General features: G+C 39.0%; 1 protein-coding gene across 2 annotated transcripts in view; it reads right to left on the bottom strand.

Annotated features, from left to right (window-relative positions):
- The window catches only part of LY96 (lymphocyte antigen 96), a 31,072-nt gene extending 13,765 nt beyond the window's left edge, over positions 1-17,307 (bottom strand). Inside the window, exons 1-2 of one of the 2 annotated variants that reach the window (XM_032316907.1) lie at positions 15,433-17,307; positions 7,501-7,590 (exon numbers count right to left, since the gene is read on the bottom strand). In XM_032316907.1, coding sequence (XP_032172798.1) covers positions 7,501-7,590; positions 15,433-15,544 — 202 coding nt within the window. In that variant the 5' untranslated portion in view covers positions 15,545-17,307. Of the gene's footprint in view, positions 1-7,500; positions 7,591-13,281; positions 13,437-15,432 lie in introns of those variants that run through there. The other variant, XM_032316906.1, reaches the window with a different exon arrangement.
- Between the last annotated feature and the right edge of the window lie 804 nt (positions 17,308-18,111).

Here is an 18,111-nt window from a genome sequence, read left to right as displayed (position 1 = left end):
GAGCAGATTTAGTCTCTGAACAAGGCCACTTAGCCTGGCCCTCGCAAAGGCAGTGCAATTCCTCCTCAGGCAAAGACATTCCAGAATCAATACAATAGGCTCATCCCCCAGAAGATCAACAAGAACATCCATCTAAGACCAAGTTCACTGATAAATGAGAGCTGCAAAACTTCAGAGCTATGGGAATACAGCACATAGAACTCATGGCTTTTGTCCCATGATTCTCTAGTCTTTCAAAGTTAAATTTTTTTTAATTTTTTTATTCTTTTTAAAAAACTTTTCCTCTTTCCTATTTTAACATGTAGGGTTTTTTGCTATTTTATCTTATCAATACCTTTTTAAAAAATCATTTTAAATTCTTATTGTTATAGTCATATTCTATCTCTTCATTTTATTATTATTTTTTTTATTTGACAGACAGAGATCACAGGTAGGCAGAGAGGCAGGCAGAGAGAGAGGAAGGGAAGCAGGCTCCCTGCCGAGCAGAGAGCCTGATATGGGGCTCAATCCCAGGACCCTGGGATTAGGACCTAAACTGAAGGCAGAGGCTTTAACCCATTAAGCCACTCAGGTGCCCCTCTTCATTGTATTTAACCTTATTTTTTGTATACACATAGGTTTTTCTTTTCTTTATATTTGGGATACAGTCTCTTCTAATTAAAATATACCCTAAATCTAGTGCATGGCTTTGTTCTAGTCTCCAGCCTGATCACATTCTTTACTATTTTTTTTTCTTTGTTCAACCAACTTCTTATATTATCAATGCCTTTCTTAGAATCTTTTTAAATTTTCATCTATACAGTCATATTGCATCCCTTCATTGTGTTTACCCTTATGTGTGTGTCTGTGTGTGTGTGTGTGTATATATATATATATATATGTTTTTCTTTCTTTAAAATTTTGGGAGGCAGTTTCTATTAACAGACCAAAATACACCCAAAATCAAGTGTATGGCTCTATTCACCAGTCTAATATATCTTTTTTCTTTTTTTTCCTCCTTTTATCTCCCCCTCATTTCAGGTCTCTTCCAATTTGGTTAGTGTATATTTTTCTGGGGTCATTACTACCCTTTTAGTATTTTGTTCTCTCATTCATCTATTCTTATCTGGATAAAATGACAAGGTGGAAAAACTCACCTCAAGAAAAAGAACAAGAGGCATTATCAATGATTAGGGATATAATCCATACAGACATTATAATATGTCAGAACTAGAGTTCAGAATGATGATTATTAAGGTGCTAGCTGGGCTTGAAAAAAAGCACGAAAGATACTAGAGAATCCCAATCTGGAAAAATAAAACAACGAAAATCTTACCAAGTTGAAATCAAAAAAGCTATTAATGGGGTGCAATCAAAAATGGAGGCTCTTACTGTTAGGATAAATGAGGCAGAAGAGAGAATTAGTGATATAGAAGACCAAATGATGGAGAATAAAACTGAGAAAAAGAGAGACAAACAACTACTGGACCACAAGGGAAGAATTAGAGAGATAAGCAATACAAGATGAAACAATATTAGAATAATTGAGATCCCAGAAGAAGAAGAAAGAAAGGGACAGAAGGTATATGGAGCAAATTATAGCAGAGAATTTCCCTAACTTGGCAAAGGGAACAAGCATCAAAATCCAGGAGGCAGAGAGAACCCCCTCAAAATCAATAAAAATAGGTCCACACTCTATCATCTAATAGTAAAACTTACAAGTCCCAGTGACGAAGAGAAAAACCTGAAAGCAGCTCAGGACAAGAGGTCTGTAACATACAATGGTAGAAATATTAGATTGGCAGCAGACCTATCCACAGAGACCTGGCAGGCCAGAAAGGATATTCAGAGCACTAAATGAGAAAAATATGCAGCCAAGAATACTATATCCAGTTAGGTTGTCATTGAAAGTAGAGAGATAAAAAGCTTCCAGGACAAACAAAAACTAAAAGAATTTGCAAACACCAAACCAGCCTTAAAGGAAATATTGAAAGCGGTCCTCTAAGCAAAGAGAGAGCCTAAAAGTAACTGACCAGAAAGGAAAAGAGACAATATTCAGTAACAGTCACCTTACAAGCAATACAATGGCACTAAATTCATATCTTTCAATAGTTACCCTGAATGTAAATGGGTCAAATACCCTAATCAAAAGATATATGATATCAAAATGGATTTAAATTTTAAAAAAAAGACCTATCAATATGCTGTCTGCAAGAAACTCATTTTAGACCCAAAGACACCTCCATTTTTAAAGTGAGGGGGTAGAAAACAATTACCATGCTAATGGACATCAAAAGAAACCTGAGGTGGCAATACTTATATCAGATAAATTAGATTTTAAGCCAAAGACTATAATAAGAGATGAGGAAGGACACCATATCATACTTAAAGGGTCTGTCCAACAAGAAAATCTAACAATTTTAAATATCTATGCCCCTAACATGGGAGCAGCCAATTATATAAACCAATTAATAACAAAATCAAAGAAACACATCAATTATAGTAATACAGTTATACAATTATAGTAGGGGACTTTAACACCCCCCTTACTGAAATGGACACATCATCTAAGCAAAAAATCAACAAGGAATTAAAGGCTTTAAATGACACACTGGACCAGATGGACATCACAGATATATCTGAACATTCCATCCCAATGCAACAAATTATACATTCTTCTCTAGAGCACATGGAATATTCTCCAGAATAAATCCCATTCAGATCACATTCTGGGTTACAAATCAAGTCTCAACTGGTACCAAAAGATTGGGATCATTCCCTGCATATTTTCAGGCCACAATGCTCTGAAGCTAGAACTCAATCACAAGAGGAAAGTTGGAAAGAACCCACATACATGGACGCTAAAGAGCATCCTATGAAAGAATGAATGGGTAAACCAGGATACTAAAGAAGAATTTTAAAAATTCATGGAAACAAATTAAAATGAAAATACAACTGTTGAAAGTATTTGGGAAACAGCAAAAGGGGTCCTGAGAGGAAAGTATAGAGCAACAAGCCTTTCTCAAGAAACAAGAAAGGTCTCAAGTACACAACCTAACCCTACACCTAAAGGAGCTGGAAAAAGAACAGCAAAGAAAGCCTAAACCCTGCAGGAGAAGAGAAATAATAAAGATTAGAGCAGAAATCAATGAAATAGAAACCAAAAGAACAGCAGAACAAATCAAAGAAACTAGAAGCTGGTTTTTCAAAAGAATTAATAAGATTGATAAATCCCTGGCCAGACTTATCAAAAAGAAAAGAGAAAAGAGAAAGAACCCAAACTAACAAAATCATAAAAGAAAGAGGAGAGATCACAACCAGCACCAAAGAAATACAAACAATTATAAGAACATATTATGAGCAACGATAAACAAGCAAATCTGACAATTCAGAAGAAATGGATGCATTCCTAGAGACATATAAACTACCAAAATGCAACCAGGAAGAAACAGAAAACCTGAACAGACCCATAACCACTAAGACCCATAACCACTAAGGAGACTAAAGCAGTCATCAAAAATCTCCCAATAAACAAGACCCCAGGGTCAGATGGCTTCCCAAGGGAATTCTCCCAAACATTTAAGAAGAATTAATACCTATTCTCCTGAAACTGCTCCAAAAAATAGAAATGGAAGGAAAACTTACAAACTCATGTTATGAGGACAGCATTACCTTGATCCCCAAATCAGACAAAGACCCCAACAGACCAATATCCCTGATGAACATGGATGCTAAAATTCTCACCAAAATACTAGCTAATAGGATCCAACAGTGCATTAACAGGATTATTCACGACAACCAAGTGGGATTTATTCCTGGGATGCAAGGTTGGTTCAACATCTGCAAACAAAGCAATGTGATACAACTCATTAATAAAAGAACAAAACCATATGATACTCTCAACAGATGCTGAAAAGCATTTGACTAAGTATAGTATCCTTTCTTGACCAAAACTCTTCACAGTGGGGGCACCTGGGTGGCTCAGTGGGTTAAGCCGATGCCTTCGGCTCAGGTCATGATCTCAGGGTCCTGGGATTGAGTCCCGCATCAGGCTCTCTGCTCAGCAGGGAGCCTGCTTCCTCCTCTCTCTCTGCCTGCCTCTCTGCCTACTTGTGATCTCTCTCTGTCAAATAAATAAATAAAATCTTTAAAAAAAAAAGAAACTCTTCACAATGTAGGCATAGAAGGTACATACCTCAATATCATCAAAGACGTCTATGAAAAACCCACAGCAAATATCATTCTCAATAAGGGAAAACTGAGAGCTTTCCCTTAAGGTCAGGAACACAGCAGGGCTATCCACTATCACCACTGCTATTCAACGTACTAGAAGTCCTAGCCTCAGCAATCAGACAACAAAAAGAAATAGAATGCATCCAAATCAGCAAAGAAGTCAAACTCTCACTCTTTGCAGATGATATGTTACTTTATGTGGAAAACCCCAAAGACTCCACTCCAAAACTGCTAGGACTCATACAGGAATTCAGTAAAGTGTCAGGATATAAAATCAATGCTCAGAAATCCACTGAATTTCTATACACCAACAGCAAGACAGAAGAAAGAGAAATTAAGGAATCAATCTCATTTACAATTGCACCCAAAACCACAAGATACCTAGGAATAAGCCTAACCAAAGAGGCAAAGAATCTGTACTCAAAAAACTATAAAGTACTCATGAAAGAAATTGTAGAAGATACAAAGAAATGGGAAAATGTTCCATGCTCATGGATTGGAAGAACAAATATTGTGAAAATGACTATGCTGCCTAAAGCAATCTATGCATTTAATGCAATCCCTATCAAAATACCATCAATTTTTTTCAAGGAAATGGAACAAATAATCCTAAAATTTATGTGGAACCAGAAAAGACACCAAATAGCCAGAGCAATGTTGAAAAAGAAAGCCAAAGTTGGTTGTATCACAATTCCAAACTTGAAGCTCTATTACAAAGCTGTCATCATCAAGACAGTATAGTACTGGCACAAAAACAGACATATAGATCAATGGAACAGAACAAAGAGCCCAGAAATGGACCCTCAACTCTACAGTTAACTAATCTTCGACAAAGCAGGAAAGAATGTCCAATGGAAAAAAGACAGTCTTTTTAACAAATTGGAAAAATTGGACAGCCACATGCAGAGAAATGAAACTGGGCCATTTCCTTACACCACACACAAAAATAGACTCCAAATGTGTAAGACTGATGATATCCCTGAAGCAAATAATGCATTATATGTTAATAAAATAAAAAAAGAACTATTATGAAACTTATAGGAACAATGTTTGAAAATTATCCAAAATAAAATTTAATCTCATTTCTACTTAAAATAAAATAGATAAAATTTTTAAAAATTTTAAAAATAAAATATGACTAAATTCTTTTGTTACTGAATTAATACAATGGTATATAAATGTAGTATTTAGTGAATGATTAAGGTATTTGTGGTGGTCACATTAGTGAGGTACTCAAACCTCCCTTTCAAAGAAATGCTGGGAGAAGGAAATGCAGTTGGCAGATAGCCTTTAGCTGCTGCACCTTCAAATCTATCTCCAAAATCATCCAGAAGCCAAACTCCTATAATGCTTCTATAATGACCAAGGATGCTCCAATAATAACTGAACTCCACAAGGACACGATAGCCAAACTACCCCTGCCTGTCATAGGACACTTGTGATGTGACAGGCAATCTTTGCTCTAAGGCTCTCCACTGACTGTCTCAGAGTATCTCAGGGATTCATTTTGGTCTGATGACCATCTTACCAAATACTCCTTCCTTTCCTCTTTCATTTCAAAGGTATCAGACCTGCAGGTTAACCTAAATTCTCTCCTTGCCTACTCTAGCTTCCTCTTTACTTAAATTTTTCCAGCACTTCCCCCAATGAATCTCTTGCACGTCTAATTCCTTTTTTAGTATCTGCTTTTCAGAGAACCCCAAGTACACTGTATTGTATTATTACTTCAGCCTAGAAGGATACATTCCACTCCCTGTGTGTAAGGGCAAGAGGTTCACTTGAAAATGAGGTCATTTGTTATGTAAATAATCACTCCTGCCAAACATGGGGGCAGATAAAGTCCAAAACATAAAATAGAAAACAAAACCTGAGAAAAGAGGAAAAAATTGCAGAACTTTAGCCAAGAAAAAGAGTATTTCTTTCACCTTTGGCCAAGAAAGTGGAGTGAACATAGCTGATTATTCTTTCCTCTGTGCTACCATTAAGCCTTAATGCTATCATTTCATTTATCTTACCATATTATCTATAGATCTCTCTCCTATTGCACTTATTTTTGAAGGTCAAGGGAACATCTTATTTATCAATAAATTCACAAGACCTATCACAATACCTGAAATATAATATGCCTTTTTAAGTATTTTTAAATGAAGACAGTTTCAAAATACAGTTTAAACAATTAGATTCAGAAAAATTAAAACATAAGTTTATTGTCTATATTTCTGGGTTCTCAGCTGTCTTTTGTCTTGTAAACTGAAGAACTAAAATGGGGGGGAATGTTCAAGTTTATTTACGAGAAAGCACTTTATAAAGTATAAGCTCCAAATATAAGTTAGGATGTAAATGATGTTGGTGATGATGAAAACAAAAATGATAATGGTGATGACTAGAACTGAAGTTTCCTAGGAGTTACAGGCAACAGAGCTGACTAGGAGAAGAAGGACATTTTGTACGTTTTCACAGACACTCATCCATCCTGATGCCATCACCATTACCCAAATTCATTTTTACTAAGCTGTTGATTACAAGTAAAATCAAAGAGAGGAAAAACAAGATACAGTGCAAAACAAACCAAAAAATTACCTTCCTTCATCCCATCATCTTCATAGTTTTTTCTAGAAAAGTCTTTATTTTAAAAAAATTTAAAAAGTTATGGCTTGTTCATATGCAGATCTTTGGTTAGCGGAAACCCAACTTTACTTATGAGCTGAATAGTTAATGACTGACAAAGGATATACCTATCAGATTATTGGAAGTCTTGAGTTATTTCCATTTTTATCCCCATGCCATATGGAATTCCCTCCCTCATGAGTGTGAGCTAGCCTAGTGGCTTGCTTCTAACAAATAGTGTACAGCAAAGGTAGCCTACATAAGATTATGGCTTCTATCTTGTTAGCTTGTCCCTCCTGCTGGTTTTGATGAAACAAGAAGCCATGTTGAAAAGGCCCTCGTGGCAAGGAACTGAGTGCTGTCCAGCAGCCAGACAGCAACGGAATACTGTCAACAACCACATGAGTTAGGAGTGGATTCTTCCCTACTTGAACATTCAGAAGAGACTCCAGTCTTGGCTGATACCTTAAATGAAACCTCCTGAAGCAGACACAACTAAGCCATGCCTAGACTACTGACACACAAAGATGGCAAGATAACAGATGTGTACCATTTTAAGCCACTAAAATTGTAATGTGTTACATTGAAAGAGAAAACTAATACATTACATTTGGAACACATTTATCATTCATACTTCTTGAACCTTTCTGTTGAATTACAAAAACAAAACATTGAACTTACTTGGAATGTAGGAAAGATGCAAATATCCCTTGCTTCCCTTCAGTGTTATACAAGGTTTCACCTCTATTGAAATAGGGGCTTTCATGTCATCTAAATGGAAGAATAAAGACAATGTCAGTAAATTATTATAAATCATTTCTAGTAAATAGAGTATTCTGAATATCATTCTCCAAAGATGCCATTAAAATCATGTAATGAGAAAAATTGAGGATAGTTAAAAACATCTCCCTCACTGGAGGAGTGACATTAACAAAACGGCAGAGCAAGGAGTCCAAGACCCCCATTCTCCTCACAAACATACCAATTCAGCAACAACTCATGGACAAATTCCCTTTGGAATAATCAGAAGCTAATTGAAAGTTTCCTCTATCCCAGGAGAATGTGAAATCAGACTCATCAAAGTTAGCAGGGGATATCCTTTTACCTGAAACTCTGCATCTGGCACAGCATAATCAGGAAAAGATCCCCTAGCCACCAGCTTCACTCAAGAAGCAAGAGGTTGGTTCAGTATCCAGAGCCCCAAGTTTCCCAAGAGTAATACCCAAAGGAATGACAAATTAGAAAGTCTGAACAGACCTATAACTAATAAAGAGATTGAATAAGTAATTTAAAAATCCCCCCCAAAAAATAAATAAGCCTAGGACCAGACGGCCTCAACAGGTAAATTCTACCATCAAACATTTAAATTAAGAATTAATACCAATCCTCAAAATCTTTCAAAAAACTTGAAAGGGACCATTTCCAAACTTATTTTATGAGCCCAGCATTACCTTGACACTAAAAACCAGAAAAAGACACCACAAGGAAAGACATCTATAGGCCAATATCTCTAATAAATATAGATGCAAAATTCCATAGAATGAAGGATAAAAATCACATGATTATCTCAACAGATACGGAAAAGGCATTTGACAAGATTTATACATTTTTGTGATAAAAACTCTTGACAAACTAGGATTAGAAGAAATGGCCTCAAAATAATAAAAACCATATACGAATGTCCATAGCTAATGTTACACTCAATGGTAAAAAACTGAAAGTTTTTTCTCTAAGATTAGAAAGAAAGCAAGACCTCCTTACATAGCACCCAAAGACCTAGTCAGTGTTAGGGCCGATTTAATATTGAAACCTGTTTAACTATTAGGGCCTGCTTAGTTAGAATGACTCCATATTGCCTAGGTAGCCATATTGTTGTTTACATCCACAGACTTCATCCCGGGAATTAAACGCCCCAGCAGCTCTAAATGCCCCAGCACTCCCCAGCAGTTCCAAACATCCCAGTAGTTCCTGGTATTGGTTCCGGGTATCGGTTCCGGGAGGAAATGCCCTAACAATAGAAGCCACATGCCTTGAGGTCTGCGGTTATGCTCTATAAAACCAGCCTGTGAGGTTGGGACGGGGCTGCTCTCTTCAGAGGCGGCCCTGGCTGGTCTCTGACTTCTAATGCTTGGCAGAGAATAAGGCTTTGCATAACTTTCACTTTGTCTCAGTCTCGTTCCTTAGATAACAGACCCCATCTCTCCTTCAGATCAATTAGGCCACAAAAATAAATGAAAAGCTTCCAAATTGGAAAGGAAGAAGTAAAATTTTCCTTGCATACAAACACTATTTCTTTTTTTTTTTTTTTTTAAGATTTTATTTTGGGGGCACCTGGGTGGCTCAGTTGGTTAAACCACTAGGGTCCTGAGATAGAGCCCCACGCTGGGCTTCCTGCTCCACGGGGAGCCTGATTATCTCTCTCCCTCTGCCTGCCTCTCCCCCTCCTTGTGCACGTGCGCTCTGTCAAATAAATAAATTAAATATTTAAATGAATGAATGAATGAATGAATAAAATTTGGCCTATACATACAGTGAACTACTATTCAGTCTTAAGAGAAAGAAGGAAATTTTGCAATATGCTACAACATGGATGAATCCTATGAACATTATTCGAAGGCAAACAAGCTAGTCTTATATACAGTATGATTCTGGTATTTTATGGTTTTTAATATATGCCTTTATATATCCAAAAGGATATTCACCAAAATTAGAATATTGACAGTGGTCAACTGAATTGTGACAGGCCTAGGGTACATTATGTCTTCATTTTCACCTATATTTTAAAAGATTTGCATAAATAATACCCATTATTACCTTTCTTAGGAAGAAAAAGGTTGTTAGGGTATTGAAATGTGGGCCCTTTCATATGCATTACCAAGCATAGTGAAATGTGCACCTTCTTTCCCAGCCGTATCCTTATAGAAAATCCTGAGTAAGCCGACTAAAGACTCTGGAGCAGAAACTGAGAACAAGTTTAAAGTAGTGAATCACCAGAGTTGTGTTACTAAGGGTAATTCTCTCCTTCCAATTAAGTTTCCCAGTTTCTGAAATTGTCTGATTATGATGACAACATCAACAACTCAATTCAATCAGACAAATGTTTAGAGAGCTCCTGTGGGTGCTCAGTGTTGGGCCAGGCATCAGAGCAGGGTGGGCAGGGGGCAGGGTGTTAGAGAGTGGAGAAGAGAGATCAGGTTTAGTCTTTAGAACAGGTTTAGTTTTTACATCAGGAGGTCTATGATTTTTCTGGGAAGACAAGACCAACATACAAAAAATAATTAGATGTAAGAATCAAAACATCACATAGCATTGTATGGAATATAACTTTATTATTTACAAGGACCTACTAGAGGGTAGCTTCATTACTTTAAAGTCACCATGTAGGGGCGCCTGGGTGGCTCAGTGGGTTAAACCCTCTGCCTTCGGCTCAGGTCATGATCCCAGGGTCCTGGGATCGAGCCCCGCATCGGGCTCTCTGCTCAGCGGGGAGCCTGCTTCCTCCTCTCTCTCTGCCTGCCTCTCTGCCTACTTGTGCTCTCTGTCTGTCAAATAAATAAATAAATAAATAAATAAGCCTCTGCCTTCGCTTGGCTCAGGTCATGATCCCAGGGTCCTGGATTGAGCCCTGTATCAGGCTCTCTGCTCAGCAGGGAGCCTGCTTCCCCCTCTCTCTCTGCCTGTCAAATACATTTTTTTAAAATCTTTTAAAAATATATAAAATAAAATAAAATAAAGTCACCAAATATGTGACAAAATCCTCTATTTGGTTTGTTACAGAAAGTGGTGACCTGTTTTAACAAGTGCACAGTACAAGAGGCTCCAATTTCCACTGCAACCATAAAGGTCAGCGTTGTTAATCCATCATAGGACTTTCTCCCACTGAGCTCTGCCTCAGAATCTTTCTTAACTGCAATTGCAACTGCAGTTGGCACTGGAAACGAACCAGTGTCCCTCTGAGTGCTGGCATTAAGTATTCTTGGAGGTCTAGGGAGGAAATATTAGCTGGAGTTGAACCTTCACGGCCCTTCGTTTTGCTTCTTTAATGGAATTTCTGATACATAAATATGTGGTCCCTTTTGACAGGAATGCCCTTGTCATCATCAGTCCAGAGGAGAGATGGGGGTATGAGTGGTGAGCAGAGGACAGTGAAAAGTAATTAGCTTGAGAACATACTCCGGAGATAGTGAGAATGGGAATCAGCAACATGCTGAATGGGAGGAATAAGGAAAAGAAATAAAGGATACCCTTGGTTGGGGGCCTAAGGAATTAGATGGAGGATGCAATGGGATAGATAGGAAGAAGGAGGCTCAGCTTGCCCTAAGTCAGGAGTTCTAGCTCCAAATAGCTACTGGGCTTCCCAGGGGGCATGCTGAGCTCATAGAATAAATGAATGAATCCTCATGTTACAGTTACTCCTCCTACTACACATGAGACAAAACCCAGAAGCTCCTAATGTTCCAGCTATATCGCACATCAACTTGACATTCTCAGTATTCCTTAGCATAATAATTAAACTCAGTGCCTATTAAATAAAGCTTGTTAAACTGAATTAAATTCAGCTGACTTGACATGCTCTGTAGGACTTTTGATGGACCACAAAAGGTTGGCATGAAACAGACAAGGATATTTTGAGTTAGAGAACAGAAGAAGTACAACTCAAGGCCAGGGAAAGAGCTGGCCCACTCGGGGCGGGGGTAGGAGGGGGGTTTAGAGATACCCAAGATATGGGGATATACCTGCTTAGCTGGGAGGGCCGTGCTGCAAGCTCACACCCAGTCAGCTGGTCCTGTCAGCTCCACCTTCAGATTCTTTCCAGAATTTGACCCCTTCTCATCACCTCTACCACAGCTCCTTTGGTCCAAGTCACCATTATCTCTCTCACCTGGAGTATTATGCAACAGCCTTCCAACATATCTCTTGCTCCCATATGTGCCCCCCTATGGATTATCATCAGCACAAGAGCCAGACCAATCTCTGTTCGCAGTAAAAGATGAGCCATCCCCCTGACTTACAAGGCCCTCATCTCCTCCCCATATCCTCTATGACCTCATCTTCTACTGCTTTCCCCCTCCCCCCACTCCATTGCAGCCACACTGGCCTCCTTACTCTCCTTCCAACACACCGGACATGTCCCACATCAGCCTTTGCATGGCCCACTCCCTCAACTATCCCGGTCTTTACTAAATATCATCTTCCCAGGGATGCTTTTATTGGTCACTCCACTTTATAATGCAACCTCTTTCCCCATTTCTGCTCTCTGTCCCCTCTCCTGCTCTACTTTTTTCTCAGAGAAATTACCACCATCTAACATGCTGAATATTTTATTTTACTGATAAAGAAAGGAGGCATCTTGGTGGCTCAGTCAGTTAAGCATCAGACTCTTGATTAGGCTCCGGTAGTGACCTCCGGTAGTCACAGGATCAAGCCCCATGTCCTGCTCCATGTTCAGGACAGAATTTGCTTGTTCTTCTCCTTCTATACCTCCTTCCATTCATCCTCTTTCTCTTTCTTTCAAGTAAATAAATAAATAAAATCTTAAAAAAAAAAAAAGCCTTCACTAGGGCAGGGACTTTGTCTTTATTGTTCACTGCTGTATAATGTCCTCAGTGCTTAGAATAGACATGCTGGATGCTCAGTGAATATTGGTTTAATTAAATGATCTATTAATTCTTGGGTTTCTGGACTACCTATAGCAAAAAAAAAAAAAAAAAAAAAGTCTAGAACCTAACCTGAGTCTGATGATTCTAGGTTACCAGAGGGTATGTGTCCAGGGTCTTATGGACTGACACACACACCCACATTTTCTGCCTTTTCCAAAGTTGAGGAACACATAGCTTATTCTTGCCATTTCTATATATTATAAGCTGGATTGTGTGTCCCCCCCCCCACCAAATTCATATGTTGAAATTCTAACCTCCCAGTCCCTTACAGTGTGACTATATGCGGAGATTAGGTCTTTAAACAAGAGATTAAGTTCAAAAGAACCTGCTACGGTAAAGTCCCACACCAACATGATTGATGTCCCTATAAGAAGAGGAGATTTAGACACACAGGGAGTGCCAGGCATAAGTGCACACAGAAAAAAGACCAAATAATGACATGGCATGGCAAGAAAGCAGCCATCTTCAAGCAAGAAGGAAACAAATCTGCTTACCCTTGGTCTTGGACTTCCAGCTCTCAGAACTGTGAGAAATAAATTTCTGTCAAGTCACGCAGTCTCTGGTGTTTTATTGTGGGAGTCCTAGCAAACCAATCCACTATTAATACCCCACAGCTTCACAAATGGAAATGGAAATGGAAATCATCCAATGGAATGATCAAATGGAAATCAAATGGATCAAATGGAATCATCGAATGGAAATCATCCTCACAGAAAGACTCAATCAAGTGTTGTTGTTACCACTCTCCTCACAGGAATACCTACAGGAATCGGAGCTTCCCACACATGCATGTTGGACTCACCAGATAGATTCTGTAAGGTAGGGAAGGAAGATAATGACAAGGCAGTGGCCATGGTCCCAAGCAGGGTTGTGCTGTAGCTGTGTACTCTGCTTGCTCCCCTCAGTCCCCAGAGCAGTAGGGCGCAGCAAAGGACGACAGGACTTCTCAGCATTAGACAGAAAAGCGTAAGGTCCTCCATCAAAAATCAAAAGACAAATCGATTATTATTACTAAAAGATCAAAAGCTTGAATAATAACAGGAAGTGTAATACAAATAAAGGCCATGTGAAACATGGCACAGAGAAGGTAACATAATTGAGGCACCTGGCTGGCTCAGTCAGTTAAGCACGTGACTTTCTTTCTCTCTCTCTCTCTTCATTTATTTATTTGAGAGAGACAGTGCATGCGTGGGTAGGGCAGAGGGAGAGAACCTTCAAACAGACTTCCACTGAGTACAGAACCCAGATGTGGGGCTTGAGGCTATCACAATGAGATCATGATCTGAGCGATATCAAGAGTCAGACACTCAATTGACTGAGCCACCCAGGTGCCCTAGCATGTGACTCTTGATCTCGAGATTGTAAATTCAAGCCCCATGTTGGGTGTAAAGATAACTTTAAAATAACAGCTTTTGTTTCTTTTAAATAGAAGGTGATATAATCAATGTGTGGTACATAGAAGCCAAAGGAAAGGAGAGACTAGGCAGCAGAGTGGACTAGGGAGGCTTTCTGGTGGGGGAGAGGTATACTGACCTTTTAGGATGGGAAAATTTCAGAGATTAGTTGCAAGGGAATTCAGTACAATCCACACACAGCAAAAAACCAGGAAGGTAAGATGGGTCACGCAGCTAACTCTTGTTCTCACACCTGGAAATTACGCTAATTCCCTGGAAGTAACTTTCTATTAGCATTTTCCAGAATGTGTTTCTCAAGATAGCCAACACACACTCAAAAAATAAAATAAAATAAAATTGAAAATCGGAGGATTAAATAGGTTTCTTTCTTACAGAACTTCTCAGAACTCAAAGTACATTTATAAATCTCCCCCGAGGATTACACCATCAATCCTTTTTCCTAACAGAATCTCAAGGAGCTAGCATTTTTGGAAGCATCAAACCTTCCTGATATTACTAATGGGTCGAAAAGACCAGTCAACCCATGCCAAGCAAACCACTGGAAAATACCAAATCAAAACTGCAGTCTAGCCCTGAAGCTGTGCTTTCAGATTGCAGACATTTGTAGAGAAATAGGGAGGAAAACCAAAAAACAGTGACAGAGCTAGTTAATAGTATTAGGGTATGACTGATCTCGTCAATACTGTTGTTTCTATGTGGCTACATGCTAAAGACAACCTACAACAACCCTTGTAAAATAGCCTTAAAATCACTTTCGGGGGCACCTGGGTGGCTCAGTCAGTTCAAGTGTCCGCCCCTTAATTTTGGCTCATTATCTCAGGGTCATGAGATCAAGGCCTGCCTCAGCTCCATGCTGGCCATGGAGCCTGCTTGAGATTCTCTCTCACTCTTTCCTGCTGCCCCTCCACCCCCACTTTCTTTAAATAAATAGGTAAAACTTATAAAATCACTTTCATTTTACAGACAAAAAAACTGGGACACAAAGAGGCTAAGTACTTTCTGCTCAAGGTCACACAGCTAATAACTGACAGAACCAGGCTAACATCCTATTAGAGAGGTATTTCCTAGGCTCCTCAAAAGTCACAGCCTCAAACACTTATGAAGCACCTGTTATATGCCCACTGCTGTGCTGAAGGAAAAAAAAAAAAAAAGGACACATACCAGAGCAATAATCAATTCCAAAAGGCAGCTAGGACTGGTCTACCTTCTCAAGAAGAACCAGTAAGTCTTGGGGCTGAGGCAAAAGCTCAGAAGCAAAGAGTTCTGCCAAAACTGGGAAGAACCTGACACTGAGCTCGAGGTGGAGAGAGCGGACAATAGAGAACACAAGAAGCCCTTGGAGGGCAAGTACAGCACAGGTTAGAGACTTGTGAGGTCTGTGAAGGATCGAGAAAATCCACACAGGACAGCAACCAGCCATCACCTTTGCTGCCCGCAGCAGCAGCTGGAACACACTGTCATTTCCTGAGTTCCCCCCTACAGCAGTGCAAAGCTCTTAGGAAAACCTACCCTGAACCGCTTGCTGCTGTTTTACTTACCACAATAGGTATACCAAACAGAGATATCAGAGGAGTTGCAGACCCAGCGTTGCTCCCCAGGTTCAGCGAATATGGAAGAAAACAGAGTGGAAAAAAGCATAAATGAGAACATGATTCAGTATCTCCAAAACTTTACAAATACAAGGGGGATCAGCAACTAATCATCGGACTCTTTCCTTTCAGTAAGCAGAAAAGGTTTAACTTAGTCACCGGTCACATGATTTCTGAGTTCCTGAGTTTCCTCTTTTGAGTGTATGTGTTTAATATTCGAGCACTTCCGGCAAGGGGAGAAAGGAAAATGATTTAGAATATACTCTTTGAGAACACGTAATGCAAATGAGAACACAGAGCTTACAAAACAAAACAAAGTACTTCCTGGTCAATAGTAACAAAAGCAGTCTGTAGGTCTCCTTTGGAATCCCAAGAGACAGCCACTCCTTTTCCATCTGTGTTGCTATTATTTTTTTACAATTTTTTTTTTTATACAATTTTTGGTACCACAATTTCTCATGGCCCAAAGAACTGGACCTATAGATCTGAACTGAATAGTCTGATGCAAATTATTTCTGTTCTACAACAGGTACTGCCACAAGGCTGAGCCAGACTAGATGAGACTGCAGACATGGGATATTAGCTATAGTTCTGCACTTTGGGTGGGGACCACAGCAGGCTTTAGAATGCACTTACTTAAGCAAAGTACAGCTCCAGGGAATATTTTGGGCCCTGATGATGAAATGGTCATTATTTTGATGTAGCATGTATTTCAAAATTCTCACTGTTCTATAAAAATAGCTCATTGTTTAGATACTTCGCTACATAAAATCCTTTGTAGGACATAGTTTGGGATTAGTAGCCAAAAATAAAAATAGTATGGAGTCAGGGCCTAAAAGACTACAGGTTCAGAGGAAAATAATCATATGCTGGTAAAAGTTTCCACTAAAGAACTATGCTACTTTCTCATTTTTAGAAAGGCAAAAATCTGAGGGAAGATGGGAAATGGAAGTTGTTAATGGATACTGAGCTTCAGGATTGGAAGATAAGAAGTTCTAGAGGTATGTTGCACATCAGTGTAACTATAGTTAACATTACTAAACTTGTGCTTTAAATTGGTTAAGATGGTGAATTTTTTATTTTATTTTTTACTACATTAAAAAAAAAAGTGGGGGGAAAAAAGAAGAAAAAAAAACTATGAATGCCCCTACTGGTCTCAAAAATACCATTTCCCACTAAAAGGAACAAAGACTCTGAAGAGATTGCTGATTCCAGATATAGGGCAGGAAATGTACAAGATGGAGCTCGGAACATCTTAGCATATTAGATAACCAATATGAAGACAGACCCCACTGACCAAAGATGGGGTTCCTACTGCTGCTGTAATGACTAACTACTGACTTGGTGGCTTAAAATCACACAAACGTATTCTCTTACAGTTCTGGGGGGTCAAAAGTCTGAAATCAGTTTCACTGGACCAAGATCAAGGTGTCAGCAGAGTTGGTTCCTTCTGGAGACTCTGGCGGAACAGCCTATTTCCTTACTTTCTCATTGGAGAGCTGAACCCATGTATTCCTCCATCTTCAAAGTTTAGCACTCCCATCCCTGCTTCCATCTTCACATCACCTCCTCTGACCTCCTGCTTCCTTCTTATAAGAACCCTGTGACTACACTAGAACCATTTGGATAATCCAGGGTAATCTCCCCAAGATCTATCTATTAAATCCCTTTTGCCATATAATGTAATATTCAGTTTCCAGACATGAACATCTTGGGGGATCATTATTCAACCTACCTATAGACTATACAAACATTAAGATAGTAACTACAATGAACTGAAATACACCAAATGTATTTAAAACTAAGAGCTCATAATTTTTTTAAAGATTTTACTTATTTGAGAGAAAGAGAGAGAGCAAGCATGAGCAGAGGGGAGGGACAGAGGGACAAGAGAGAGAATCTCCAGCAGACTCTGCACTGAATGCAGAGCCCAACATGGGGCTTGATCTCACAATGCTGAGATCAGAACCTGAGCCAAAAACCAAGAGTCAGATGCTCAACCAACTGAGCCACCCAGGTGCCCTGAGCTCATAATTTTTTAAAAGTATAATTAATCATTAGATGATGCTAGGAAGTCAACTCTTTTGAAAACTGATAAACAAAGGGAAAGAATCAAACATTTATCCTGATTTAATGAAACTGAAATACTGGTAAACCAGAGAGTAGATTTGGGACAATTTTCCCTTGCTTCCTTTTACTCTTTTCTCTGTTTTTAGTAGTACTCAGCTAATATATGAAAAAAGGAAAAATAGAATATAACCATTTTGCAACACCTAATGAATTACTGAGCTTGGGCACCGAGCATCAGTGGTTACTAACTTCACAAAAGAGTGAGAGACAGAAAGGATTTGTGAACTTCCTGATGAATGAACACTGGGGTAGCCCACTTCCAAGATGGTTCCCAATGATCCTTCTTAGTATTCAAATCCCTGTGTCATCTCCTCCACCAATGAATGAAGCTGATTCTGTAACTAATAAAATATTGCATAATAAAAGTGTGCAACTTTCAAGGTAGATCATACACATCCTTGCGGCTTCCACTCTACTCTTCTGGATCAGTTGCTCTGGGGGCAGCAAGTAGCCCTAAAGAGAGAACCACGTGGTGAGAAACTGAGGCCTCCTACCAAA

The sequence above is a fragment of the Mustela erminea genome, chromosome 16 (assembly GCF_009829155.1).
Source record: "Mustela erminea isolate mMusErm1 chromosome 16, mMusErm1.Pri, whole genome shotgun sequence".
Lineage (NCBI taxonomy): Eukaryota > Metazoa > Chordata > Mammalia > Carnivora > Mustelidae > Mustela > Mustela erminea.
Note: the sequence above shows the minus strand (reverse complement) of the source record. Positions and strands in the feature narration are given on the sequence as shown.